Source organism: Hyaena hyaena, unplaced genomic scaffold (genome assembly GCF_003009895.1).
Source record: "Hyaena hyaena isolate Hyena2069 unplaced genomic scaffold, ASM300989v1 scaffold_15, whole genome shotgun sequence".
In the NCBI taxonomy this organism is placed as follows: Eukaryota; Metazoa; Chordata; class Mammalia; order Carnivora; family Hyaenidae; genus Hyaena; species Hyaena hyaena.
The window spans coordinates 2947771-2974891 of NW_024080647.1; the positions used below are offsets into that span (position 1 = coordinate 2947771).

The 27121-nt window shown below is 44.8% G+C and overlaps 4 protein-coding genes, 4 non-coding genes and 1 pseudogene across 11 annotated transcripts in view; 7 read left to right on the forward strand and 2 right to left on the reverse strand.

The window, feature by feature from the left end:
• The window catches only part of ZWILCH (zwilch kinetochore protein), a 41755-nt gene extending 35252 nt beyond the window's left edge, over window positions 1-6503 (reverse strand). Inside the window, exons 1-3 of one of the 3 annotated variants that reach the window (XM_039219550.1) lie at window positions 6240-6503; window positions 3446-3497; window positions 101-196 (exon numbers count right to left, since the gene is read on the reverse strand). In XM_039219550.1, coding sequence (XP_039075481.1) covers window positions 101-196; window positions 3446-3497; window positions 6240-6292 — 201 coding nt within the window. In that variant the 5' untranslated portion in view covers window positions 6293-6503. The remainder of the gene's footprint in view (window positions 1-100; window positions 197-3445; window positions 3498-6239) is intronic. The other 2 variants (XM_039219528.1, XM_039219540.1) reach the window with 2 other exon arrangements.
• LOC120221912 lies at window positions 2335-2962 on the forward strand (annotated as a pseudogene).
• Window positions 6504-6566: 63 nt separating the features above from the next.
• On the forward strand, window positions 6567-11505 carry RPL4 (ribosomal protein L4). The gene is made up of 11 exons (XM_039219717.1): window positions 6567-6611; window positions 6778-6843; window positions 8225-8396; window positions 8583-8689; window positions 9016-9154; window positions 9616-9740; window positions 9986-10115; window positions 10386-10542; window positions 10790-10873; window positions 10981-11101; window positions 11183-11505. The coding sequence occupies exons 1-11, from the start codon at window positions 6567-6569 to the stop codon at window positions 11411-11413; spliced, it is 1377 nt and encodes a 458-aa protein (XP_039075648.1). The 3' UTR covers window positions 11414-11505.
• LOC120222539 lies at window positions 8439-8509 on the forward strand. The gene has a single exon (XR_005526072.1). It is a non-coding gene; the product is annotated as a small nucleolar RNA SNORD18 (small nucleolar RNA).
• On the forward strand, window positions 8848-8946 carry LOC120222547. Its single transcript, XR_005526073.1, has one exon. It is a non-coding gene; the product is annotated as a small nucleolar RNA SNORD16 (small nucleolar RNA).
• Window positions 9444-9515, forward strand: LOC120222527. The gene has a single exon (XR_005526070.1). It is a non-coding gene; the product is annotated as a small nucleolar RNA SNORD18 (small nucleolar RNA).
• Window positions 10174-10243, forward strand: LOC120222532. The gene has a single exon (XR_005526071.1). It is a non-coding gene; the product is annotated as a small nucleolar RNA SNORD18 (small nucleolar RNA).
• Window positions 11506-13787: 2282 nt separating the features above from the next.
• On the forward strand, window positions 13788-19917 carry SNAPC5 (small nuclear RNA activating complex polypeptide 5). 2 transcript variants are annotated; one of them, XM_039219183.1, is made up of 4 exons: window positions 13788-13927; window positions 15333-15422; window positions 16879-17016; window positions 19830-19917. In XM_039219183.1, exons 1-3 carry the CDS (start codon window positions 13838-13840, stop codon window positions 16996-16998), a joined length of 300 nt encoding a protein of 99 aa, XP_039075114.1. In that variant the 5' UTR covers window positions 13788-13837; the 3' UTR covers window positions 16999-17016; window positions 19830-19917. The 2 variants fall into 2 exon arrangements, with proteins under 2 accessions (XP_039075114.1, XP_039075122.1); XM_039219191.1 differs by having other exon boundaries at window positions 16882-17016.
• The window catches only part of MAP2K1 (mitogen-activated protein kinase kinase 1), a 77556-nt gene continuing 70352 nt past the window's right edge, over window positions 19918-27121 (reverse strand). Inside the window, exons 6-11 of the mRNA XM_039219173.1 lie at window positions 26965-27089; window positions 24803-25004; window positions 23515-23579; window positions 21097-21158; window positions 20683-20728; window positions 19918-20045 (exon numbers count right to left, since the gene is read on the reverse strand). Of these exons, the coding sequence (XP_039075104.1) occupies window positions 19932-20045; window positions 20683-20728; window positions 21097-21158; window positions 23515-23579; window positions 24803-25004; window positions 26965-27089 (614 nt within the window). The 3' untranslated portion in view covers window positions 19918-19931. The remainder of the gene's footprint in view (window positions 20046-20682; window positions 20729-21096; window positions 21159-23514; window positions 23580-24802; window positions 25005-26964; window positions 27090-27121) is intronic.

Here is a 27121-nt window from a genome sequence, read left to right on the forward strand (position 1 = left end):
CTTGAATTTTTAATTTTATTAAAAATAATTTTTTACATATATTAAAAATAAATTAAAAAAAAAAAGAATTAAACAAGCACAAAGCCCAAACACTACTTACCAATTTCTCCATGATGAATATTATATCATTTTCATCTAGAATATTTTTCAAAGGGTTTGGTTGGCCTTTGCCGATCAACTGCACTTGAACATCAGCCTGTTCAAAAAGAGGTGAAGCAATGTTATATACACACACAGATATGTTAATACAAATATTTAAACACAGAAAGACCAGTTGCAGACAACTGACTGAAAAAGAAAATCTGAACAAGACATAATGTTCTACAGATAAGACTTCATTTACTCTTTGCCATGTTGTTTCTTCATGTTTAGACAAATCTGGCTCTTATTTATTCACATATACAAATGCTTTAAGGCTCACCTAAAGTGCACCCTGTGTGATAAAGGCTTCTTTTGACTGGGATCACGTGGACATTCTCTTCCTCCCCTCATACTATATTTACCATTATATACCATATAATTAGCACTTTACTAAATATGATCTTTTCTTCTGATTGTACTATGGAATTTAGAACTTTATCAATTTATAGGAACTGCTTATTTTTCCATTCCTATTGCAAACATGTTTGTTACAGAAAAGTCTGAAAATAGCTAACAGATTTTTTAAAACTCACATAATCCTACTAGCTAGGATAATCATCACTGTTATTAGGCTGGTTGGCTTATATCTTGCCAGACTTTTTGCAGACACATAAATAAACCTACGTTAGAAATGTATTGAGTATTTAGATATCTAGATAGGCATTTGCTTAAAAAAATACAGCATGCTAAATCATAAGCTTCTTGCCATGCCATTAAATGCTCTTTGGCTCTGCCATCATATAATTCTATTTTCTTCATCATTTGGACAGTTTTAGTTATTTGCTATAAGAAACAACTAATAATTGACATCCTTGAATTCCTTTCTTAAGATGACTATCTAGAATCACACCGGCATTTTCAAATTGCCTTGCAGATATGCAATGCCCACATAGTCACATTCCTGTCACTTACTGCAACACAGAGTATTTTCACCATTCATTTTTATCATCTCACAGCAAAAATTATTATCTTGCTTGTTACTGTTCTAATTTTCACTTATTTGATTACTAGTGAAGGTGATCAGTCTCTCATATGCTTATTATTGACAAATACCTCTCATTATTTGAATCTGTTTAATTTCTCAGTTTGGATACTGATACCAAGTTCAAAGAACAAAGGATGATATGTTTATTCTAATCTACTAGGTTCTTGAGTTTCAACTACCATTGTGGATTGAATATATCCCCCCAAATGATATGGTGAACTCCTAACCCCTGGTTCCTCTGAATGTGACCTTCTTTAGAAAGAGGGTCTTTGATGGGGCGCCTAGGTGGCTCAGTTGGTTATGTGTCCAACTTTGGCACAGGTCATGACCTCGCGGTTCATGGGTTTGAGCCCTGTGTCAGAAAAAAAAAAAAAAGCGTCTTTGCAAATATAATCAAGTTGAGGATTAACTTGCATTGGGGGGCCCTAAACCCAATGACTGATGTACTTATAAGGAGTGAAAGATTTAGACACTAGACACACAGGGATACTATGTATTAACAGAGGCAGAAATTAGAGTAATGTGTCTACAAGCCAAGAAACTCCAAGGATTGTTGGAAACCACCAGAAACCGGAAGAAGCCAAGAAAGGATCCTTTCCTAGAGCCTTCAGTAGGAGCATGGCCCTCCTAAAATCTCCATTTCAGAGTCCTAGTCTCCAGAACTGCAACAGAACAAATTTGTTTTAAGCAAACCAATCTGTGCTTAGAGCAGCTATAGGAAACTATTATACATATCAAGCAAGAATTCAGATAGGGTGGGATTAATACATTTACCCAAGTATACTTACTTTCTGGATTTGGCTAGTGAAAATACAAAAAGTAAGAAACAACATTATTTTATTTTTCTTTCTGGGATTTCTTGTGTCCTTTGTCTATTATTCTATGATGGTTGTCATTTTTCTTATGGATTTTTATGAGCTTTTTATGTATTTCATATACATGAAATATTAGCCTTTATCTTATACGACAATTTCTCTCCAGCTTATTTGTTTTTAGCATCCAATTAGTTTTAGTTCACTATTATACGGATAAAACTTTATGGGGACTTTACTTATGGAACACTTGGCATATATTAGATGCTTAATAAATCCATAAATATTTATAGCAGCTTTATTTATAACTATCAAAAACTGGAAACAATCCAAGTATCCATCAACTGGTAAGTAGATGACTGTCACACACTCATACAATGAGATGGTATTCGACAATAAAAAGGAATGAACTACTAATACATACAAAACATAGATGAATCTCATATGCATTACATTCACTGATAGAAACCAGACCTAAAAGACTACATAGTGTATAGGCCTTACAGACACTGCCACCCACACCGCCCAGCCATGGTCAACCCCACCGTGTTCTTCAATATCACCATGGACGGCGAGCCCTTGGGCCGCATCTCCTTCGAGCTGTTTACAAAGTTCCAAACACAGCAGAAAACTTTCATGCTCTGAGTACTGAGGAGAAAGGATGTGGTTATAAAGGTTTCTGCTTTCACAGAATCATTCCAGGATCTATGTGCCAGGGTGGTGACCTCACATGCAACAGTGGCCCTGGTGGCAAGTCCATCTATGGGGTTAGAAATCTGATGATGAGAATTTCATCCTGAAACACATAGGTCCTGGTATCTTGTCCATGGCAAATGCCGGACCCAACACAAACGGTTCCCAGTTTTTCATCTGCTCTGCCAAGATGGAATGGTTGAGCGGCAAGCACGTGGTCTTTGGCAAAGTGAAGGAGCGAATGAATATTGTGGAAGCCACAGGGCGCTTTGGGTCCAAGAATGGCAAAACCAGCAAGAAGATCACCATTGCTGACTGTGGACAAATCTAACGAATTTGATTTGTTTTATGTGGACTACCAGAACATTCCTTCCTTAGACCAGGAGAGGACCCCTTCACCCCAAACTGCTCGAAATCTCCTACAATCTTTGTGCACTCACTGCAGTTCATAGTCTCCATGTTTTCCTTACTCCCCTCCAAGTCTAGCTGGATTGCAGAGTGAACTTTATGGTAATGAAATAAAAGCTAAACAACAAAAACAAAAAAGACTACATAGTGTATGATTTTATTTATGTGACATCCGGGAAAAGGCTAGAGACAAAGACATGGGATTTTTGGAGGTGACAGAAATATTCTAGATCTTGATTATGGGGGTGGCCAGATGACTGAATCCATTTGTACAAACTCATAGAACTGTACTCTAAGAGGGTAGAATTTAACTTAACTCTAAATTAACTTCAATGAACCCAACTTTTAAAAAGAAGAATGTTAGGATTAATGAGTTGTGTTTAAAGACCAAATAAATTGTTCATACCTCATAGATAAATGGGTCTTTATGGATTCCTTTCTTTTCTTCATCAAACTCCCTGAAATGCAGAAATACGTGAGAAAAACAGAGCTAAATATTCTGATATTTAAACTCAGAAGTTAGTCATCACTTTATCTCTGCATGACACCAGTGAGAAAAGGTAAATGCAAACCAGCCTTAAGGCATGGTTGGGAAGAGGGACAAAAGCACAAAGTATATGTTAGGAATAGAAAAAAGAAATGTGGTAGAGATTAATAGACTACTGCCCACAACTCCTTCTCAGAGGCAGCAGGAAATCAGTTACCCAGCTTTACTCTCTTATCTTCTGAAACACATTATCAGTTACTATTAAAAATGTAATTTACAGCATGACTTGGGAAGTAAAAATCACTGGATTCTGATCTGCCACTGAATCAATGAGTAACCACAGAATAATTATTTAAGGTTCCCAGCCCTAGATTTCTAAGGCTAAAATGGAAACAGCTATTCTCCCTCCCTTTATGAGCTGTCACTAAAAACTTAGTAAATTTGATGTTGAACAATTTTCTTTTAAAAACGTAAACAGAAAACTCTCAGATATCATTTAATAATTATCGTTTCATTCAGGAAAGTTTTAAATTAGCCATCCCAAATCATGTAAACCATAAACCATTAAATATACCAAAATGTAAATCAGTCTGATCTACACTGTGAAAGAGAACAGATCTTTAGAGCCCTAAAGGAACACAGTGGAATTGTTTCAGGATAGCATTTATTATTTGATCTACTCTTACTGAAATAAAAACAGGAGAGTTAGCCCTGGAATTATTGGCTTTTGCCATTTTGGACAAGATTCTGATTTATTCTTAAAGATATTTGTCTTTTATGTATAACTGAGAGATGTTATTTGATTATTCAACAATCATGTATATCATAGGCAGGCACTCTTCGTAGATTTCCAGGATATAGAAGAAAAACATAGTCCCTGGTTCATACTCTTGACTGAAGTCAAAAGAATAAACCAACAGTTACAATACAGGGTGGTAAGTGATCCGACAGAGGTGAGTGCAGGGTGCTGCAGTAACACAATGGAAGATATTTTGCTATAACACTAGAAGTTTATCCTGAAACCCCAGAGGAACTTACTAAAAGCTTTTAAATGAGAACACCTTTCTGACCATGAGATGAAGGATATAAACTTGGAGGCCAGGAAAATAGCTGCGAATAAGAAGTGATGATGGACTGAACAAAAGCAATAGAGATGGAGGGCCAGGTGCACCAGGTGACTGACTAGACAGAATGGGGATATGGAGGGTGGTGGAAAAGAGAAGTGAAAATCTTGGATTTGGAGCTCTTAATTCATAGACAGAATTCAGGAGCAGAAAGTCAGGTTGTAGGGAAAAGATGAATTCAGTTTTGCCAACATGGAGTTTGAAGTTCTCGTGGAAATTTCCAGTACGCAACTGGATACAGAGGCATTGTGAAGGATTCAAGAGAAGTAAACAAGACTTTTGTGCTTACAAGTAGAAACAAAGACTAACATCCATGAAATAATTGGAAACTATAATGGGTCTAAATAAAACAGTATCAATGGGGGACTGGTTAAATAAACATAACACAGGCACAGAATGAAATATTATACAGCAGTTAAAAACTAGATAGATCTATAGGGTGTCAGGGTAAAAGCCATTCGAGACATTATTAGTTTAAAAAAAAAAAAAAGCCAAGTGCTCTTTCTATAATGCTCAAAAAACTGGCAAGCATTAACTACTTCTGTAAGCAGAAATAAAAGGAGTAAAGATAAATAATGAGGGGGTGCTTGGATGGCTCAGTTGGCTGAGTGTCCAACTCTGTTTCAGCTCAAGTAACATCAAGTTCATATCTGAAGGTTGGTGAGATAGAGCCCAGCATCCAGCTCTGCCCTGATGGTGCAGAGCCTGCTGGGGATTCTTTCTCCTCCTCTCTGCCCTTCACTTGCTTTCTCTCGCAAACTAAACTTTTTTTTAAGCCAAATATTTTTTACAAAATAATGAAAAATTATGGCATTTAGAAAATAGGGGGTTAGATTACATCAGTGGTTCCCAAAGTTGTGGTGACAGGCCTACAGCATATTTCACAGGGAATGTGACAGGAAAATTCTTTGGCCCCACCCAGACTTACTAAATCAGAAACCCTGGAGGTGGGGCCGAGCAATGTTTTGACAACCCTCCAGGTGATTTTGATGCAAGTCCAAATTTGAGAACTACTGGATTCGATTTTAAAGTTGGATACAGAACTAGATGGAATCCCCTTTTGTAGTAGCAAGTCACTGTAATAGTCTTAGAGCGCAATCAAATAAAAGTACTTAACAAAAATACACTATTACTTCATTGTAACTGTAACTCATCTAACGAAGCTGAACAGACAATACATTTCACACCAGAAAGGCTTTAAACCGATGAAGGATGTCAACACCTAGTTTTCCAGATTCTGAGAGGTGCCTCTAACATATCATAAATTTTGTGCATTATCACAACGAATAAGAGGCCTCTTGAAAAACTTGTCACCTTCCCCCTCGATTGATAACGTATAGTTGTTTTCGCCTATATAAGACTACAAGCCCCCACAGAGCCAACCCCACACTGGAACAGATAACCAGCCGGCCTTTCTTCAACTCCCAGACCCCAAGAAAGCTGCCCTTAGTCTGTAACACAGGCGCCACTGAGAAGCAATAGGGCGTTTATTCCTTTGCAGGGGCAAGAGGAATGGGGCGGGGTCGACAAGATGCCCAGGTAGAAGTGCTGTCCTCGCTCCCGAGGCAACAGCAAGGGCTACAACTCACTGCAGGAGACGAGAGTAAAATTCCTCAGCGGCTCGGTTTATTCGGCACCACATCACGCCCCAATTTGACTGCAGATCCGCAACCGCCAAACCGAACAGCGCGCCCGGTGCTGACGTCCGGGGTCATGACCCCATCGCCGGGACTACTCTTACACCCCACCCACTCCAGATAGGCCCCGTTTGTCCACCAAGCTAATCTTTTGTTTTAGAGCACGCCGCTGTTTCTGCTTTGCCAATAATTCTCCATCTCTGTAAGAAAAAGTTAAAAGAAGTTGCAGCGACTGAGAGGTTAAGACACTTAGTCTCGCGAGAGTTGCCACGCCTCCTTATGGATTATTCCGCGAAAAGGAGTCCCTTGTTTCTAAGCGCTGTTGTTCGCTTTAAAAGTGAGTAAATACCGTAACTTGATACATGTGAAAAAATACCCTATTTGTTATTTTTATAGAGTGTTAGAGAGATATTTTATGTCTCTGGATTGGTTCTAAGGCGGAGCAGGTTGGCGGACGAGTTGAACGCTACAAATAGAGCGGAAGTGCTAGGCACTTCCTTTTCCTATAGGAGCCGCCGGGTTGAGAGGAGCGTGGCCCTCTCCTCTCCCCGCGATGGTGAGTGGAGGTCTTTCCTGGAGAACTTTTTCTTGCTCTCGGGTCCTGGCAAGAATGGACTAGGGGTTTAGGGCACAGAGTCTGTAGGGGAGAAAGGGAGGACGGAAGAGATGAGGGTCAGAGGCATCATCTGTGGCTCGGGGCTGGATAGTGCGGCTTTACGGCAGCCATTTTAGAGGCAACGTGGGCGTCCCAGCACCGCTGGGCGACACAGGTCGCTCTCAGGTGCGGAAGAACCTTTGGGATTCTCGGTTTTTTTGGATCGTAGACTGCATCAGTTTTACTGAAAATACGGAAACTCTTGGGGCTTTAGACCGAGTCGAGGCCAAAATCAATTTTGAGGCTTGCATTTTTAGATGTTCAGTAAGGAACATTTTCATTTCGCGAGAGATGATGTTAAAGACCCGTATATTCACATTTTTCTGAATTCTCATCTGTGTTCAGCTTAACTTGTGCCTCTACAAGAACTTCTCGGTTTTCTTAAAAATTGTTTGGTGTTCTCTAAACCTTTGTTTAGCCAGCTCATCTTATTATTAATGTCTTACGTCCTGCTTTTGCATAGTATTTGTACTGCATTGTGCAGTGTAGTGTTTTATGGGAAGTTCGGTGTAAAAAAAAAACTATACGTGTGATGCTTGGCAGAAAAATTGAACAAAGTAACACTAAAATATTCGATGGTCGTGTTGTGGACGTGAGGGATGGAAGAGAAGGCACTGGTTGGGCTTTAAAGTGATCAGAGAAACTTGAGAGAAGGTGGTCTGAAGGAGGACTAGCAAGTTGTCTTTAGGATGAAGACTTCTTCTCTGAGGGAGAATGCCTCCGTCCCTGAGTTTAGGTATGGATAGTAGTGTTTGGGAAAGAGTGTGGGAGATGAAATCCACAGATCCTGTAGGCTCTCCTTAGAAATTTAGTCTTACTTTCAGGTGTAAGTCTTTGGAGAAGGTTGAGCAAAAGGAAACATGACCAGTATTTGTACTGCTAAGTTTTGTCATCCGTGTTTGGGATGAAGGGGGCCAAGGACAGAAATTTGAAGTAGAGCTAAGTAGACAAGATTTGCTGACATTTGGGGTGGAAGAGTTTATCAAGAAGGTGGCATTAAATAGTATTTTCAAATCTTACAGTATGCTTTGTATCGGTTTTGCTCTGTAAGGCCTGGTTTGAAAGCTTTATGATCAATTTTGTGGTTGAACTTGAGATTGTAAGTGTCCTTGAAGTTAATAAACATCATGTGTTGGTAATAGCCATTGTTTCAGCTCTGAGTGTTCTTTTCCTCTCCAAACTCTAGTCACCTGTAATTGAGTTTTAATGGTATTGTTGATACATAACTATAGTATTTTCGACGTTGTCAATCTAAACGTCTTTCTCTTCTCCTTTTCCCTAGGCGTGTGCTCGTCCACTGATCTCCGTGTACTCCGAAAAGGGGGAGTCCTCTGGCAAAAACGTCACTCTGCCTGCTGTATTCAAGGCCCCCATTCGACCTGATATTGTGAACTTTGTTCACACCAACTTGCGCAAAAACAACAGACAGCCATATGCTGTCAGTGAATTAGCAGGTATGGATTTTTCGAAGGTTGATGTTTTAAGACCTGCCTAACAGCAGTGATGATATAACACTCCATTGGTCCGTGTTTCTGAACCACATGATTTTCCTGGATGTTCTGATGCTGTTGCTACCATGCATAACAATTCTATATTAATATGGTTAGGTATCTGAAACTTTGATTTGTTCCCAATTTCAGGTCATCAAACCAGTGCTGAGTCATGGGGTACTGGCAGAGCCGTGGCTCGAATTCCCAGAGTTCGAGGTGGTGGGACTCACCGTTCTGGCCAGGGTGCTTTTGGAAATGTATCCTTTGTTTCATGTGAATTGGTCAGCTCTTAACGGAATTTATCGGACTGAAGTTGGTTTATATGTATTGGTTTGAAAACATTTCAAACATACTGACAGTATTCAGGTTAAACGTTGCTTTAGGCAGACGGGCTTGGGTATCAGGAAATTTTGCTTGCAATGATGTCGTAATTTGCGTCTTACTCTGTTCTCAGCGACAGTTGCCTGCTGTCAGTACGCTGGTTCAGAAGGATGACGAAAATTCTTACTGAGCAAGACATAATCTTTTTTTTCCTTTAAATTACAAAAATTTTGAGAAATGAGATTCTTAACCGGGAAAATAGATGTGTCGAGGGGGCCGCATGTTTGCACCAACCAAAACCTGGCGCCGTTGGCACCGCAGAGTGAACACCACACAGAAGCGATATGCCATTTGCTCTGCCCTGGCTGCCTCAGCCTTACCAGCTCTGGTCATGTCTAAAGGTTTGTAGATTTTGTTTTACGGGAATGGTACAAAGTACCCTTTTTTCCTTCCTGAACCATTTCATTCATGTTAATGATCTGTGTCAATTCTGTTCATCCCAGAGTGCCTGACTAGGTTTCCCTCTACTAAGTAATAGTTCTTTTTTTTGGTTTTACATAATAGTTCTGAGTACTTACATCTATAGTAAGTCATCAGTGAGTGCTGTGTAACTGGGAAACTACTTAAAGTACAGGGATTTCATGTACTGGAAAACTTTGCCACCCTGAGTTCATCATGTTCCCTACTCTGTCAGAATGATGAGATTCCACTTAATTGGTCCGTGTTTCTGAAACACATGATATTTGTGGAAGTTCTGATTTGGCACATTGTATGCTACGATGCTTTTGTGGGTTGTGTCAAGTGTTCCTCAATTTTTCAAAAAGTTCAGGGTAACTGTGTATTTGTTAATTGGCTTTGTCAGGTCATCGAATTGAGGAAGTTCCTGAACTTCCTTTGGTGGTTGAAGATAAAGTTGAAGGTTATAAGAAGACCAAGGAGGCTGTTTTGCTTCTTAAGAAACTTAAAGCCTGGAATGATATCAAAAAGGTAGGGTTTTGGTAGTTCTTTGTCAAATTGTAAATTCAAAAGGTGACTTGAACAGTGTAACTTGAGGGGCCATGAGAACAAGAACTCTGTAACTTTACAAAGTGTAGGTTTGAATCTTGACTGCCATTTATGGTTGTGTGTTAATGTTGGGCAAGTCATTGTGGCTCCTTTTCATCATCTTTAGTGTGTAGATGAATTACTACGGTCATATCTTAATCCAAATACTAATCATTCTCGCTTTTTAGGTATATGCCTCTCAGCGAATGAGAGCTGGCAAGGGCAAAATGAGAAACCGTCGTCGTGTCCAGCGCAGGGGACCCTGCATCATCTATAATGAGGACAATGGTATCATCAAGGCCTTCAGAAACATCCCCGGTAATTGTACTGCTTACACATGTTTTGTTTGTCCGTACTATGCAAGTTTACTCAGCTTTTACTATGATGAGATTCCACTGTATGGTCCGTGTTTCTGAAACACATGATTTTGTGGAACTTCTGATTCCGCTGAATGAGTACACCAGTGATGGTTGGGACTGCCTAATTAGTAGCAGTTCTCAGGTGCCTTACGTAGCACAAAAATCTTAAAGATGATTTGTTTTTTTGTGTTGAGATACAGGCTCCCTAATTTCCCTTTCCCTTTAAAAGGAATTACTTTGCTTAATGTAAGCAAACTGAACATTTTGAAACTTGCTCCTGGTGGGCATGTGGGACGTTTCTGCATCTGGACTGAAAGTGCTTTCCGCAAGTTGGATGATCTGTATGGCACTTGGCGTAAGGCTGCCTCCCTCAAGAGTAACTACAAGTGAGTGTTAATGTTCGTGTTTCAAACACAGATGTTTATGCTGCAGATCTTTACATTTGCTATTGGTTTGCATGTTTTGTAAATAAATAATGTTGTGGGCATATGCTCTCATGTACAGATGCAATATGCTGAAATGTTGAGATACTCAGAAGTGGATGCTGTGGTGGAAATTAACTCAGGAGAACTTCGATTGTTAGTGAGAAATAGGAATTGAGCATCTTACGGTCAGCCTTTGTTTTTTCTTCAGCCTTCCCATGCATAAGATGCTTAATACAGACCTTAGCAGAATCTTGAAGAGCCCAGAGATTCAGAGAGCCCTCCGAGCACCACGGTAAACTTGGGATAATTAATCTTAGTCTGACCTCTGCTTGTTGGTTATTTCAAAAACATGTATAATGAGAATAAAGTATTAATATTGTAACGTCTCCTTCTTTACAGCAAGAAGATTCATCGCAGAGTCCTCAAGAAGAATCCACTGAAAAACCTGAGAATCATGTTGAAGCTGAACCCATATGCAAAAACCATGCGCCGGAACACCATTCTTCGCCAGGCCAAGAATGTAAGTGATAATTTGGGTTTTGCTGATATGTTAAGTTTTTAGAAAGCTTTGAGTCTTAGGCTTTTTCTTAACTTGTTGCAGCACAAACTCCGGATGGATAAGGCCGCAGCAGCCTTACAAGCCAAATCAGAGGAGAAAGATGTTCCAGGCAAGAAGCCTGTGGTAGGGAAGAAAGGAAAGAAGGCTGTTGGTGTTAAAAAGCAGAAAAAACCATTGGCAGGAAAAAAGGCTACAGCGACCAAAAAACCAGCAGCTGAGAAGAAGCCTGCAGAGAAGAAACCCACCACGGAAGAAAAGAAAGCTACTGCATGAAAACTCAGATTTAAACAAATTCCATAAAAGTTTTATCATTTTGGACAGCTCATTATGAATAAAGGCCTAATCGAAGTACATGAGAAACCTAACCTTTTGGATGTGTCTGTGAATCTTGGTAGAGTTTTATTTTGTGGCCCATAGTCCTGTCTTCTGCTTCTATTATATTGTCTGGTATAAAACCAGACTTGGCATTGTAAGTCCATGCAGATGAATGGGAACCAGAATGCATAAATCCAGATCTAAACTCCAGTTTGTAAATAATGAGAAGGAGATGGTTAAAAAACTGGTCTCAAATAGGAAGGAAGCTATTAGGATTAGCAAGCCTTCCTTTCCCTCCCCCTCCCCCCCAAAAAAACCCCACACCTTTGAAAATAGGTAAAATTCCATAAAGGTTTGGCTTTTTCAGTACCACAAGAGGGCAGAATATATATTTAGAGTTACTGCGATAAGTTTGGCGGTTCCTTCAGTTTTCTGTTAGAACCTGCTGCGAGAGCAGAGTTACTGGAAGAAATGCTCCCCTCAATAAATTGACCCACATTCTGAAAGTGGCAGAAGCATTTTTCAGAACTACTTCATATTTGCAGTTTTAATATGAGATGAATACATTCACCAAGTACAGCACAGAGGAGCACCTGGGTGGCTTAGTCTCTTGAGCCTCTTGACTTTTTGAGAGCGGGAAAGGGGTGCCTGGGTGGCTCAAGTCAGGTAAGCATCCAGCTTCAGCTCAGGTTGCCATCTCAGTTCGTGGGTTTGAGCCCCACGTCAGGCTCTGTACTAGACAGCTAGCTCAGAGCCAAGAACCTATCTTTGGATTCTGTCTTTCCATTCTCTGACCCTCCCCTGCTCATATGGTCTCTCAGAAATAAAACATTTAAAAAAAAAGGGAGAAGCCCGGACAAGCTCTGCACTGTCAATGCAGAGCCCTGTGTCGGGCTCCCAACTCTTGAACTATAAGCTCATGACCCAAGCCAAAGCCTGATCCTTAAACCCAGAACCTCTGACTTGATTCTGAAGCCATCATCCCAGGGTGGCAGAATGGAGCTGTCTGTTAGGTTCCACACTGAACTTGCACCCTGCTTAGTGTTCTAACTGTCCAGCTCTCCTGCATCTCCCTCTTTAAAAAAAAGCCAGCAGAGAAGCCTGCTCCCGAGGAACGTTTTGCTTTTCTAGCAAGTGTGTCACAGCATGACTTATCTTAAGAGTTCACCTCTCCTATTTTTGTCTCCTGTCCGATCTTGTTTTGCAACTGTTTGGTCTCCATTGGGAACCTACTTAAAATCCACAACTCTCAGCAGATGAGTTTTCTGGCCCTTAGCATATGAAGGCACCATGGCCCAACTGAAGTGTATAGCCGGGCTTCGTGTTCCAATTTGTACAGCCTCCTAGTAACCATTTAACCTGAGGAGGAATCCTCGCCTGGGAAGATAACAGGGCCGGTGCACCACTGTGGTTTTGGTCTCTGCCCTCAGATGCATCTGCAAGTCTTGTGTTAAAATAGCCACTTGCTGCAACACTGAAAGTGCAATTCGAGGAGCACCTGGGTGGCTCAGGTGATTGAGCATCTTTTAAGGTTTCAGCTCAAGTGGTGATCTCACAGTTTGTGAGTTGGAGCCCCGCATTGGGCTCCACGCTTGACAGCACAGAGCCTGCCTGGGATTCTCTCTGACCCTCTGCTCTCTCAAAATAAACTTAAAAAAAAAAATTTTTTTTAAGTGTGATGCAGGGAGTACTGTTAAATGGATGCATTTGAAACTGGGTATTTGACTATTCTGTATCCCAAGTTTTTTACAGCTCTGCGCCCTATGTTTTAGGTTACTGATCATCATCAGACTGATTTTGTTTTGTTGTTGTTTTAAAAACCCAGGTTTGAGGGTGCCTGGCTGGATGAGTCAGAAAAGCACACAACTCCATATGGTCATAACAGACTGATGTTGATTTAAGTAGTTAGCAGAGACTAAATACTTAAATAAAAACTTAAGGGGTGCCTGGGTGGATCAGTGAGTTAAGCAGCGGACTCTCGGTTTTGGCTCAGGTCACAGTCACAATTTGAGGGTTCAAGCCCGACACGGGACTCTGCGCTGACAGCACAGATCTTGCCTGGGATTTTCTCTCCCTCCCTCTCTCTGCCCCTACCCTGCTTGCTCTCTCACGCTCTCGCAAAAATCAACAAAATTTGAAAATACATATATGTATAGCAAAAAATTAAAACTTGAAAAAAACAACGGGTTTTTCCTGGGCAAAGAACAACCCCACCACGAGCCAGCGAGAGTTCAGAGACTGGCCGGAAGCGTCGCTGCCCGCGTGCTGCCAGCCCCGCCCAGCCTTGCTGTTTGGTTTCCGGGAACGAGTGCTCGTGACGTCATCACCAGGCGCCGGGCCTGTCTGGGCGCCGGGCCTGTCTGGCCGGCCGGACGAGGCACCATGTTAAGCCGGCTCCAGGAGCTCCGCAAGGAGGAGGAGACGCTGCTCCGGTTGAAAGCGGCCCTGCACGACCAGCTGAACCGGCTCAAGGTGACCCCGCGGCGCCCTCCGCCCCTCGAGCCGGCCGCCCCGAGAACCCTAGTCGTAGGCGGCGCCCACTTAGTGGTTGACAAGTACCTGGGGGACGTGTTTGAATTGCAGGCCCACTCCTCTTAGGATCTTGAACCTGTGGGTCTGCGCCGAGGCCCAGCGGTCTGTACGCGTGGCGAGACCACGGCCGCACCCCTAGTACCCATTAATGCAGGCGGGCCGCACACCACGCGCTGAGCAAGTGAGTCCTCTCTAAGGCCCGCCTAGGCTCTCCCTGCCCCCGGACTCCTTCCACGCGAGCCCCTACAGCATGTTCTAGCCACCATTTACTAGTTTCTGTTGGCGCTTGAAACAGCTCTGGTCTTGTTAAGCTAGAAGGGATTCGTGGATCCGTTGTGCAAAGAAAGAAAGCGAGGCCCTGAGAGAAGAGACTTGGCCTAGAGTTCCCAGTAGCTTTTCTTCTGGCAGCTGTTGGTCCTGGACGATATTTAGGCGCAGCAGCGCTATTTCCCACAAATCCGTCCTCTAGCCCTAGTGGGATAGATCATCCTGATAAGCGCTGCTTTGCACCCTTCTTCAAGATCTTTTTTTTTTTTTTTATGTTTTATTTATTTCTGAGAGAGACCGCTTGAGCAGGGGAGGGTCAGAGAGAGAGGGAGATACAGAATCTGAAGCAGGCTCCAGCTCTGAGCTCCTGTCAGCACAGAGCCTACCGGGGGCTCGAACCCACGAACCGTGAGATCATGACCTGAGCCCAAGTCGGACGTTTAACCGACTGAGCCACCCAGGTGCCCCTGGATCTTTTAAGTCCAAACGAGATGCGGGCTATGAAAGCCTTTTGTTAGCTGAAAAGCATTGTCCAACTGTGACCTCAAAATAATACGCTTTTCCTCAGGACAGTTGGCCTGTGCTTATTTATGTTCTTGTATCACTAGTACCTGTACCAGTATCCAGTAGGTGGGTGTTGTGTATGATGATGGCAACTTCTAGGCCTAGGTTCCTTTATGCTCCAGAAAACACTTAGACTTTCCATTCTTCCTGCCATCACTTTCTCAATCCTGGGTAGAAGGCCACAGTCTAGCGAATTGGGCCCCTGTGGAATCAGAAGACACCTGGCTCTTTTTTAAAGTAGCACATTTGGGTTTTCTACCCAGCTCTGCTATACCTAGGGGGAATTTAAGCCTTGACTCAATTGAAAACACCTGTACACCCCAGGGGGAATGGGGCTGGAGGGGGTTTTTTGGCTCCTTCCCTAAAATGGGAAAGATTAAGGGCCCCACCCTTTTCTCTAGAGCTGCACCAAGGTTACAGTGTTTTCACTTCTCCGGATGCCAGCCTTTGACAGCATCCTCCGTAAATTTTACCGTAAATAGTAAGCAAAGTGTCCTCAACTCATCTTTTCTAGGTTGAAGAACTAGCCCTCCAATCAATGATTAATTCTAGAAGAGGGGGTGAGGTGCTGTCTTCTCAGCCTGCATCTGAAGAGCCACATGATGTAAGTTTAACCAAGTGTGGGCGTAGGGAGAGAATGCAAAGTCCATCCTGCTCTCAGGCTGCTTGGAGGCCAGTAATTTTTGTAAATTCCATGATCAAGCCCAAAGAACTCCGGAATTACTTGTAAGGAGGTTCTAGTTTAATAAACTGGCTACGTAGTTACTGTAACAGGCAAGGAGCAGCCTACCTCTCTACTAGCTAGGTACTCTTTGATTTATTTTTTTATTTTTATTTTTTTCAATCATTTTTTTTTTACAAATAGTTTATTGTCAAATTAGTTTCCACATAACACCCAGTGCTCATCCCCACAAGTGCCCTCCTCCATGCCCATCCCTCCTCCCCCCCATCCATCAGTACTGTTTTTGTCAGCATTCAAGAGTCTCTCATGGTTTGCCTCTCTCCCTTTCCCCCACCATTTCCCCCTTCTTCTCCCCCTTGTTCCTCCGTCAAGTTCCTCCTAATCCTCCTATACGTGCAAACATATGATATTTGTCCTTCTCTGCCTGACTTATTTCGCTCAGCATAACACCCTCAAGGTCCATCCATGTTGCTACACATGGCCAGATTTCATTGTTTCTCATTGCCATGTAGTATTCCATGGTATAGATAAACCACATCTTCTTGATCCATTCATCTGTTGATGGACACTTAGGCTCTTTCCATGGGTACTCTTTGATTTATTAACCATGTTATTTTATATTGCCTGCACCATGCTACTTACCCGTCCTCTCTAGCTACTCCAGTGAACCCAAGGAGAGTTGGAGATCTTTGCAGGCATATGTCAAAACTTCCACTGCTTCATGAATAAGTAAGCCTGGGATGTTAGAAGAGAGTATAGCTTCGACCACAAAACATAGTGCTGAAAAGTGAGTTCCAGTCCTCCTCATACCCTTCTTACAATGCCCTTAGATAAAACAGTGCAGTATTCTTCTTTTCTAAATATACCATATTTGAGCATTTTTTCTCCCAGATACGTGTTAAGCCATTTAAAACCCATTTGAAAGCAGCACATCTAAGCCAACATAATTCTTAGGCATGAACCATGTTTGTAAATGAGGTAACATCCTATCAAATCTAGGGTGTTTACTCCCTTCCCATTGTGGCAATAGAGGATAGGGGGACTGGGTTACCTCCTGATGATTAAATATTGGGGATGAATGTGCAATTGAGATTTAACAATTTTGTTTTTAATGTTTAATTTTGAGAGAGAAAGAACACAAGTAGGGAAGGAGCAGAGAGAGTGGGAGACACAGAATCCAAAGCAGGCCCCAGGCTCTGAGCTGTCAGCACAGAGCCCGGCGCAGGGCTCGAACTCATGAACTGCAAGATCATGACCTGAGCCAAAGTCAGACGCTTAACCCACTGAGCCACCCATGCGCCCTCAGAGTTGATTTTAAAACACATTTCTGGTTTGATGAGTGTCTTTTCTACTAATCCCTAATTGTCCTTGTCTAAAGCAGATGTTGGTACATGTAGACAATGAAGCATCAATCAACCAAACTGCACTGGAGTTGAGCACAAGGAGCCATGTGCCAGGGGAGGAGGAGGAGGAGGAGGAGGAAGAATCAGATTCCTAAAGCAGGGGAAGAGCCAAGGTTTGTTCTATGAATTAAGTTCCTGCTTCCCAAGAACTCTGTCTCTCCAAAAAAATTTTCTTTAAAAATGGGCCCTCTGGCCTGTTTTGAAAGGAAGCAAGAACTTTAGGATGATGTGTAGTTGTAAAAATGGTTCCATCCATAACTGAAGTTTGGTGACATATGGAAAAGCCCAGGTGTAGTATCTTAGCCTTCAGCAGTATGGGCGGTGCTGCATCTATTCTGGTCAGATTCAGTAATTATGCTCAAAACAGAAAGTTTCCTTTGCAGTGCTATTGAGAAAGTCTGGCATTTGCCAAAAGGGCAGAGTTTAAATACAAGCCAGCCTTTCCAGTCAACAATGCCTCTTTTAAGAACACCAATTAAAGGCTGTCTGCATGCCGTTGAACCATTGTGAGCAGCAAGGCCACAGTCTAGGAGAGAAAGGACAAGTGAGGAGTAGAGAGCGCCATTTGGGAACAAGCTGCTGCCACTTCTCGGTGACATCACAGCGCACTGCCTACTACATGCTTCGGAGATTGGGCTTTTGTAATAATGACCGATTCAAAGTAACAGTTGTTAAAATTTGGTACTTGTTTGCATACTGTCCTTTTTCCAGTGAAATACAGTTAGGTACTGCTAATATAAAAGTGACTTGCCCTGCCCAAGCAATAGAAAAGCCAAACAAAACATAAAGAGCCTCCTCAAGCAGAACTTCTTCTATAACTGTTTCAGAAAAGAACATGGGCATATTCATTAATCAGCATATCAGTTATTTTGAGCTATTCTTACAGGAAATAGCCAGAAGTTTAAATGAGCACATTTCTTGGAAAACAATGTGGAAATTGTTTTGCAACAAAAAGCAATCAAGGTATACGTTTGGGCGATCTAATTTACAAGCATGGATTTTCGAGAGCTAGAAGAGTTGGTTCTAAACTCTAGCTCTACCGCTAACTGGTTACTTGGCCTTTTGGCCTTTTTATTTAACTCTCTGCAGCTGCTCCCGTGTGTAAAATGAGAGTGTGCATACCTGTTCCAGCACTTCCACACACAGTTATGGGGTGCTCGTGAGGCAGCATCTAGGGAGTCTAAGGAAGGGATTGGACACAGGGAACTCAAAACAGCAAGACTGATGCAGGGAGCATTATTCTTGAGAACAAGATCATTCTTGGTAAAAATTCCTGGGGGGGCGGAATCCTTTGGACTCTTAAAACGTAACACTTTTGGGTAGAATAGAGAATTTATGTAACACGAAGCAGTTTTTGAAATCCTGGCTCTGTTCTAAGCTCCTATCCATCTACAGTGGAACTCCTACTCGGGAGATTTACCCAAGGTCTGCTTTTTGTTTGAAAACAAAATGGGCCTTTTGTTTTTAAATACGTATTTATGTTGGTTTTCTCTAATCCTCCCTCTCGAAGAAAATGAGGGAAGAGGTGCTGACCAGGCAGCAGCACAGGAATCTCAAGTTCTGAAAGTCACTGGTCAGAGAAAGGCATCGGTGGTCAGTTGAGACATGGCTTTGTTTTCCGTGACTTCACTGCTAACTCACAGGCGGGACGAAGCTAGCTTGGGCCCATTCCTCTCCAGGAAAGTGGGATGAAGTGTAACTGGTGAAAGAGGGGAAACCATTGCTCAGTGAGTTTCCTGGGCAGAGGCTCGCACACCAGCCGGGTACGGCTGGCCAAGAGCAGGGCGCTACTGTGAGCAGGCCGGGTACCCTGACCCCACCCCACTGCCTGCTTTTCCCTGGGTAGAAATGGCAGGAAGAGACGGAATCTGTTCACAGGTCCAGAGGAAAGGTGGTTGGAAGGTTCACACAGAAGTGTTTGGTGGCAGAGGAGACTTGGACAAAGTCCAACCGGAATTACAGGAAGACCCATTAGTCCAGAGCACCGAGCTCGTCCTCCGTGTGGCATTTCCGCCTTGCAGCCTCCTTCCTGTCTTTACCTTTGCCCTAACAGGAAGGCTTGGCTACACCACGTGGTTTCTCGAATCCTACCACAAAAGCAGACCCATTTTCATCCTTTTAACTTGATAGTATATTTATTAGAATAAGAGATTAGATTTGTTAAACACCTGGATTGAAATGGTTAAAAGGATCTTCATACAGTTTTTAGGCACTATACACACTGTTGTTTACAATAGCATCGGTACTTGGATTTGGGGAAAGATATATCTCATACGTTTTAATGCCTTGATCCATTTGTAACATTCAGAGTAACCACCATTTTAGAAACACTAATTCAAACTTAAAGAGACATGTACACTAAATATCCCACATAATATATTTAAAAATAAATATAGAAATACAACCAGAAGTCTACAAATCATCACAGTAGACAGACTGGTGCAGCCCCAGCTATCACGGCAGTGAAGGGCTCTGGCTAGATTTTGATAGAAATCGCTTCATTCTACACCAAAAGCAAAAATATAATAAGATATATACTTTCTGATGTTCTTTTTCATAGCAGCAAAGCATGCTTCACATGCAGTGCCTGTGAAGGATCTTACAAGGCTCCTTCTACTCCAACAGAAAGAAGGTACGCCCGGCAAGAATGCAGTACCACCAAGTGTCAGAGAATCCCAAAAGTACAGGCAGCTAGCCAGTCACGGTGAGGGAAGAGCAGTGCAATTTTCAGGAAGAAGGACTACCCACAGTCACCAAGGTTTCACCGTAACTCAACGTTGCGCATGTTTGGATCAACATACACAAAAATAGCCCCAAGCACAAAGCCAATCCACTCAGGGAATCAACAGTAAGAATAAATGACAGTAATATTAAAAAAGACAAAAAGAATTTTGGCACATGCTGTGTTCTTCATTCTTTGTTGTAGGTGAAATGCACGTCTGAACAGAGACAGGCATGGCAAAGAGGCCTGAAAGCGACATGGCACACCACTGGGCAGGGGCCTCAGTCTTCCCTGCTTCCCAAATACTTAGACGCCAGCTGCGTGGGTCGGAGTGCTGGGCTGGTTAAGGCCAATGGTGGAGCAGAGCCAACCTGCAAAATCCACTTCCTCGCCGTCAGATCTCTTGATAAAGGCATGAACCTGCGTACAGGGAAACAGAGTAAATTCAAAAAGGAAAGTTCGAGAGTCCTGGGTCTGGACTTGGGACCAGTCTTGGAGTCCCCGAGCCTGCATGCCGTCAGGCAGCCGTAGGGGGCCAGGAAGGTGGCCAGCTGCTGTCGGAGAGCCTGCTCTGACTGTTTCACCAGCCATGAGGCCTTAGCTACTCACTTCCCTGAGCCCTTCCATGGCGAACTGGGGGTAGTTGCTCTGCCCTCAGCACCTCACAGGGTGGCATGAAGGAACAAAACAATGAGTGGACGGACTTGTGTGTGGTGCTATATGGGCTCTGCAGGCTCAGGTATGTCCCAGTATCACTTCCCTACTCCTCCAAGAGAGCAGGTAGAGCAGGGCTGCAGCGGACACTGCATGCAGGGTGAGCCCATCGGTGGAAGAAAGGCCCTGTCCCCACGAAGGAGTGGGCTGGCCCATTCCTTCCCTCGGCTCGCCCTGTACACTCCCGGGTGGACACAGGAGACTCGTTTGGGATCCTACAGCCCCAGGGTCAGTGGGCCCATACTGTCAAGGCAGCAGGGAATGGGCTGTGGGAGGACTGGGGGGATGACTAAGAACAAATTAATAAGCAGGTCATGTACAAATTGGAAATAAATTGACTTACCATGAGTTGCTTCAGATCCGCTCTCTCTGCTGGATTTTTTATGAGGCTTGAAAGAAAGATCATGTCAGAAAGAGTGCTGAGCACTGGTTACACCTCAAATTACATACGTTTAAATGCCCCACACCCTGTACGCTCTCAGGGGCGCCTGAGCCTTGCTCACCGTCCCGTGCCCAGCTCAGTGGCATGTGTGCAGGCTAGTAAGTGCTTGCTGAATTAACCTGAGGTCAAAGGCAATCCGCTATGCAGGGCAGGGGACAAGCAGCCTTCACCCAGTGCCGTGCCGTGGTTAGCCCAGTCCTTGCATTCGGTGGAGGGGGGGAGGGGGGGGTGGAGGGCAAAGCTCTGCACCCAAAGACCAGGTGGGGAGGCTGATGAAACAAGCATACTCTTCCAGAGAGCAAGGAGCTGACTTACCATTTATTCACAAAATCTTGAAATTCCAGACTGAATACTCCACTGGGCAGCTTTGGAGGAGGCTGTAAATACATGTCAAGACCTAAGAAATGCCTGGCTTCCTTCTCCAGCCATATTCCCCACAAACCCGCTCTCCCCCAGGCCTCAGTACAGTGCTGCCCTTAACCAGGCAAGGGAAGGCAGGGGTTGGAGGTGAGTGGCTACATGCTGGGTCACCCAGGTGGACCCACTGGTCTCACCACAGCTGGAACCGGGGCCAAGTTTGTGGCTACCACTCACTTGACTAGCGACTAAACAAATCACGGTTTCTCTCTGAACCTTAGTTTATCCGTCTACTACCTGAGGAGGACCTCATTCTCTCTGGGGCCCCTTCTAGCTGATCATCTGTAAACCGTGGCGTGTGGCATGGAACTAGCAGCTAGGGGGGGTGTGCTAATCACCAGGCGTAGCCCAGCCCAGACAGCACCTGTGGGACACACAGAAGGCTAAACTGTAAAATTACAGTTTTCTGAACCCCAAAGAAGCAGCGGAGGAAGGTTAATACATCAGTGAAAGAGAGCTGGGTCTGGAAGAATGTTCCCTGCACACTCTAGGAATGAGGCTGTTTGCAGGCATCAACCCAGGGATACTGGCAACTCTCGTTTTGCCCAGGGTACGGGGTGGAGGTCACGCAGGGCGACAAAGGACAGGGCTTCCACAACAGCAGGCTGGTGAGCCGCGTCTGAGGGTCAGGGGCTGAAACCCAGCTCTCGGGCTGCAGACAGGTGCTGCTGCTGAGAGGGATGAAGGCAACGTTCAAAGGAGAGAATGCTTGGCCTCCAGAGTCCAGGCCTGTCCCCAGTAGGATGGGGGCTGGGCAAAGGAGAGGCTGTGAGGCACCACACCCACACCACACAGCCCAGCCTCCTGGGAGGGTAGGGATGGGAGCTGGGAGGAGTGGGTGGTAAGGAAGAGCACTAGGGCGGAAGGAACTTAGCTGCTTTTCGTCTTGGAGCCCGAGTGTCCTCACATGTAGGACAAGGACAGTGACACCAGCAGGGCCCACCAGAGGCCGGCAGTGCACACGAGGAGACCGGCAGCTGCTGATTTAAGCTCAGGCGCGCTCTTCCTTCACGCGGTTCCCACCCCGCACCACCCAGCTCAGGTCAAGGCAGTAGATGATGGCCTCGCTCACTACCACCTGTGCCTGCCTGGAGTCGGTAAGCGGCCGAGATCATATGCTGAACTTGGGCTCCAGGTCTCACTGCTTAGCACAAAGCTGTGCACACAGTAAGGGGAGGTAAGTTAACCACCCTAGTTAGTGACTTATTAACTGATGGAGTGAAACAGGATTTTCCCTGTTTGGTTTGTAATGGACAAGGGGACCATTTTGAGCCTTCTGGGGCCTGGTGTTAGAGAGTATTAAGAAAGTGAAAAATGACCCCACTAGTCTCTTGAAGAGAACAGAGCCATGCCTTTTACCATGTACTCCAGCTGAGTGGGGCCTCCAGCTGCCTCCCAGGCCTAACAGCTCGTCCCTTCTCCTCCACTCCCCACACCACCCCTGAGGCCAGGGGTGCTGGCCCTACCTCCTGAAATCCTGCTGCAAAGCCCCACTCCTGCAGCCCTGCCCCAGGCCCTCTGCGCCACTGCTCCCCGCCCCCTCAAACCCACATTTGATGAATGCTGGTCTCTTTCTTCCTTGATCCTTTTTTTCATTCAAACATACTGGCATATGTGTGTGACACAAATAAGGTGTGTTCTTTGCATTAAAGTCAGCCAGCAGTAATAAGCCAAAAGAAACTTCCATCGTCCAGAGAGAACCATTTCATACAACTTTTCAGACTTTATATGCACGTATATGCATACAGATTTTTTAAAGAACTGGTCACTATACACATAATACTTTGTAATGTTTTCCACACAATTTATAGTGAATATTTTTCATACCTGTCTCTACACTGTCATTTTTTACACCTATTGCTTTTAATGGCACTAACAATAGAAAACCCTATATTGCAGGTATGTGCGGACTTAACCTTGCCTCCCATATAAATCTAATGGTCTTCACAACGAGGGACTTTTGTTTTCCTGTCTGCAGCCCCCATTCTGTCCCTAGCTCTACCCCACAGTGCACACGTAGCCCACAGTAAATGCACAAGAAATGCTTGGTGAATGAAGGAGTAAGAATGTAATGGGCACACTGGAGGCTCCTGAATCAGAGAGGACGAGAAACTCCTAGCTACCCAAAGATGTTCCCTGGGGAGGCCTGCAGCCTCTAAACCAGGCACTCAATTCCAAGAGCGTGATGCCCTACAGAAATCCCCACAGGAGCAGAGCCGCCCCACTGTGGGAACAACACACAGGCTTCCCAAAATAACGGGAGTCTTTTCTTAATAGAAGCAGATACTGAGGCCAAGGAAGCCATGCGGTACTTACCTCGTTGACTATGTAATCCAACAACTCAAAAATCGCCATAGGAGGTCGGCTGTCCATTCCATAAGCTACAGATTTTAGAATGAGAAAAAAGAAAACACTTCTCAGAAAACCAGGTTATTTGCTAGTATGAGACTAGGGACTTGGGCAGGGGTCCTGGGGACCAGAACAGGGTGGTGGACAATAAGCAGAGACACAAGAGCCCCAGATAAGGACAAAGAAACAGGGGACCAGCAAAGGCCCCAGAGTCAGTCTGCCGGGTAGGAGTCTGGGCTCTACCACCTCCAAGGTTTGTGACCTCAGGCGAGTCCGCTGCTGCTGAGCTGTTTTGAGTTTGGTAAAGTGGAGATGGATCATCATGTCCGCCGTTCTTCCCTTCCTTATGCTGAGAGAGGAGCTAATGAGGTAATAACTAAGTAAGTTGGGGACTTAGGTTTTAATTCTCCCTGAACTTAGGTTTCTCCCTTTTATACTCCAGAGTACCAAGCCAGCCCCTGGACCCACCATCAGCAACCCCTGTCCTCTGCTTCTCCCTTCACCTACACCCTCTCCCATGAAGGCCTCAGAGACAGGTCTTCCCGGTCACAAAGGTGTGTCCGGGCAGGAATGACATCAGAAGATGGCGGTGGCTGGGCCAGCATCTTCCCAGCACCAGGTTTACTTCCCAGTTTTCATTATCAGTGAGGCATGCGGTGTGGCACAGTGCTCAGCACCTAGGACTCTGACTTGGTCACTTATAGTATGTAGTCTCAACAAGTCAGGCACTTTGTGCCTCAGTTTCCTCACATCTAAGAGATTATAATGGTGCTCACACATGATTGCTATTAAAATTAGACAATACTGGAAAAATCCATGGAGACATAAAGTAGATTAGTGGTTGCCAGGGGATGGGGGTAGGAGGAGCTGGGAGTGATTGTTCATGGAGGTGAGGTTTCTTTTTGGGGTGATGGAAATGTTCTGGAATTACACAGTGGTGATGACTGTACAACATGGAAGAATATACTAAAAACCACTGAACTGTACACTTTACAATGTGCGTTTTATGTTATGTGAATTTTTTCTCAAAATCTACCTAAAAAAAGTCATGGGGTTTAAAACTTAGCTAGTGCACATAAAGTACTAAGTACAGTGTCAGGAACAGTGCAAGTTGTCCACAGTAACAATTTAACACCCACCTGGAGACCCTGCTCTGCTCCTCCCCCCAACCCCCAGCCTGGCAGCGTTCAGACAATCAGCTCCCCAGAAACCGCAGCAGTAAGGGACGCCCCCAGTCCACGCTGGGGCCACTCACAGCTGAGGGGCCTTCCCGGGGTCCTCGGCCTGGGTGGTGTCTCTGCCGCATCTCCCTCCACTTGGCACCCAAACATCAGCTCCAGCTCCTTGGCATCTGGAGGAGGGATGGGATACCTCCCGACTGCCATCTCCACCAGAGACAGCCCCATGCTCCAGATGTCCGACTGCACAGAGTAGTGAGTCCCCTGCAGTCTTTCTGGCTGCAGAAGAAACAGACACAGTTGTGGTCACCTGTGAGCTTAATCCAGGCCCACAAGGAAGAGGGACAGGCGAGGCTCCACAGATGCTCCAGGGAGGCCTCAGGACTCCTTGCCCCTTTGAGGCTTGCCTGAACTGCAGGGAGTGGCCTATCCCACCTGGTCCCAGGCCCCCGCCCTAGATCTGCTGACACACTTTATCTTCTTTGGAACTTCCACTAACTGCTTTCACTTGGTTTCTGATCTGCCCCCGACTACTGCATTCAAACCCTAGCTGGTTCCTGGGGCTCTGGCCCACGCCTCCTCCCTGCCATCTCCCTGTAATCTGCTCTCAACTAACAGCCTCTGGGCCTGGCTGGACCCTGGCTGCCACTTCAGCTGGTGCTCCAGTTTTGCCCAGTCTGCTCACTGTCTTGCACGTGCAGCACAGCTTGTCCAAAGCCCAGCCTGTGAGGCTCATCTTGTCACCTTCCTCTGAAACATGAGGCTTCTGGAACATCGGTCATGGATTAAGTGTGCACTGGGTAGAAAGTGCACACTTAAGGGGCGCATGGGTGGCTCAGTGGGTTAAGCATCCAACTTTGGCTCAGGTCATGATCTCGCAGTCCATGAGTTTGAGCCCCCATGAGGCTCTATGCTAACAGCTCAACTGCTTCAGATTCTGTCTCCCTCTCTCTCCGTCCTCCCCGCCTCCAACTCATGCTCTTTTTCTGCCTCTCAGAATAATAAACATTAAAAAACAAAAACACCAGCCTTAAGAGTCAGGTGAGCTGAACTCTAAGACCAGCTACACCACGGACTCACGGACTGTCCGTGGACAACACGGAGCAGTAGAAAAGACAAAGGATCTGAGGTCAGGTGACCTGAGTTCACATTCCAACTCTGTTACTTGTAAACTTTGTGATCCTGAGCCTCAGTTTCCTCATCTATAATATGGGGCTGATGAACATGGTGTTAACAACAATAAGCATGTTAACAAAATACCTGCTCTCCTTACTAGGATTACCAAGAAGGTCAAACCAAATGAAAAGGTATGTTAGATGCTACAAAATTCTACACAAATATGGGTTGAGTTGGCAGAGTCAGGAAAAAAAAAATACGTAGTGCTATACAAAGCATTATTTTTATTCAGTGTTAATTGAAATAACACATGTATTTCAAGAACTCTACAAAGAGTCTTTATTCTGACAATTCTACTTTTTTTTTTTAGATATCATTAATGTCTCCCAAAGGATTTTTCACTAACTCAAACACTGGACTGTTTTGGAACTTACCATGTAACCACAAAAACCTGAACCACTAACCTTGGATCAATAGGTCCGGGGGTGTTGATGGATTTGGAACTTTGTGGCTGACAGCTGAGTGGTCCAAAATGCTAGCTGCTCAGTTCTTCGACTGCCTGAGGACTAACTGGCAAGGAGACCTGGCTTTCAGCCCAGGCTCTGCATCTGGATTTTCTCATCTCTAAAATGGGAGCAATAATCTTCCCTCTCACAGGGCCACCAGAGAGATGAGGACATGGGAAACACTATGTGCTGGGATGCCCCAGCCTCTGTGCCCGCCCCTCAATTAATCCGAGCCTGCACTCACTGCCCCCTCCACAGAGATTGCCACCCACCCTAAGGCTCCTCTATCTGCCCCACGCCAGCACTCACCCAGAGTTACCTGCTCCATTTACTCACCAAGCCCTCCCTGGACACCTACCACGTGCCAGGCCCCGAGCCAGACCCTAGGACAACTGAGACACCTGCGGCCCTATCCTTGTCCACCCAAGCTCACGGCATGGGGGACAGGAGAGACATGCTGCCACCTCCTTGGGGAGGGACCATGATGCCTCATCCCTCATTCTTTCTCCCTGACCCCCATCACCCAGCACAGGTTCTGGCTCTGCAGGGGAAGCCACCCACTTGGCTCCCATCCCTGCCCATGCAAGATATGTGAGAAATGAACCCGCTGCTCATACCGACATGTAGGACCTTGTGCCCACGAAGGAGTTGGCCATGGAATCGATGAGCTGCCCGCTGACCCCAAAGTCACAGAGCTTGATCTCCCCACGGGAGTTCACTAGGATGTTGGAAGGCTTGACATCTGCAGGGGAGGAAACAAAGAAAGGGAGAGAG

Coding starts and splice junctions, on each gene's coding strand:
- RPL4 (XM_039219717.1), top strand. CDS start 6,567: ATGGATTATTCCGCGAAAAGGAGTCCCTTGTTTCTAAGCGCTGTT. Junction 6,612..6,777: donor CCTTGTTTCTAAGCGCTGTT/GTTCGCTTTAAA, acceptor CGGAAGTGCTAG/GCACTTCCTTTTCCTATAGG. Junction 10,543..10,789: donor TCCCTCAAGAGTAACTACAA/GTGAGTGTTAAT, acceptor TTTTTTCTTCAG/CCTTCCCATGCATAAGATGC.
- SNAPC5 (XM_039219183.1), top strand. CDS start 13,838: ATGTTAAGCCGGCTCCAGGAGCTCCGCAAGGAGGAGGAGACGCTGCTC. Junction 13,928..15,332: donor ACCAGCTGAACCGGCTCAAG/GTGACCCCGCGG, acceptor CATCTTTTCTAG/GTTGAAGAACTAGCCCTCCA. Junction 15,423..16,878: donor CATCTGAAGAGCCACATGAT/GTAAGTTTAACC, acceptor CCTTGTCTAAAG/CAGATGTTGGTACATGTAGA.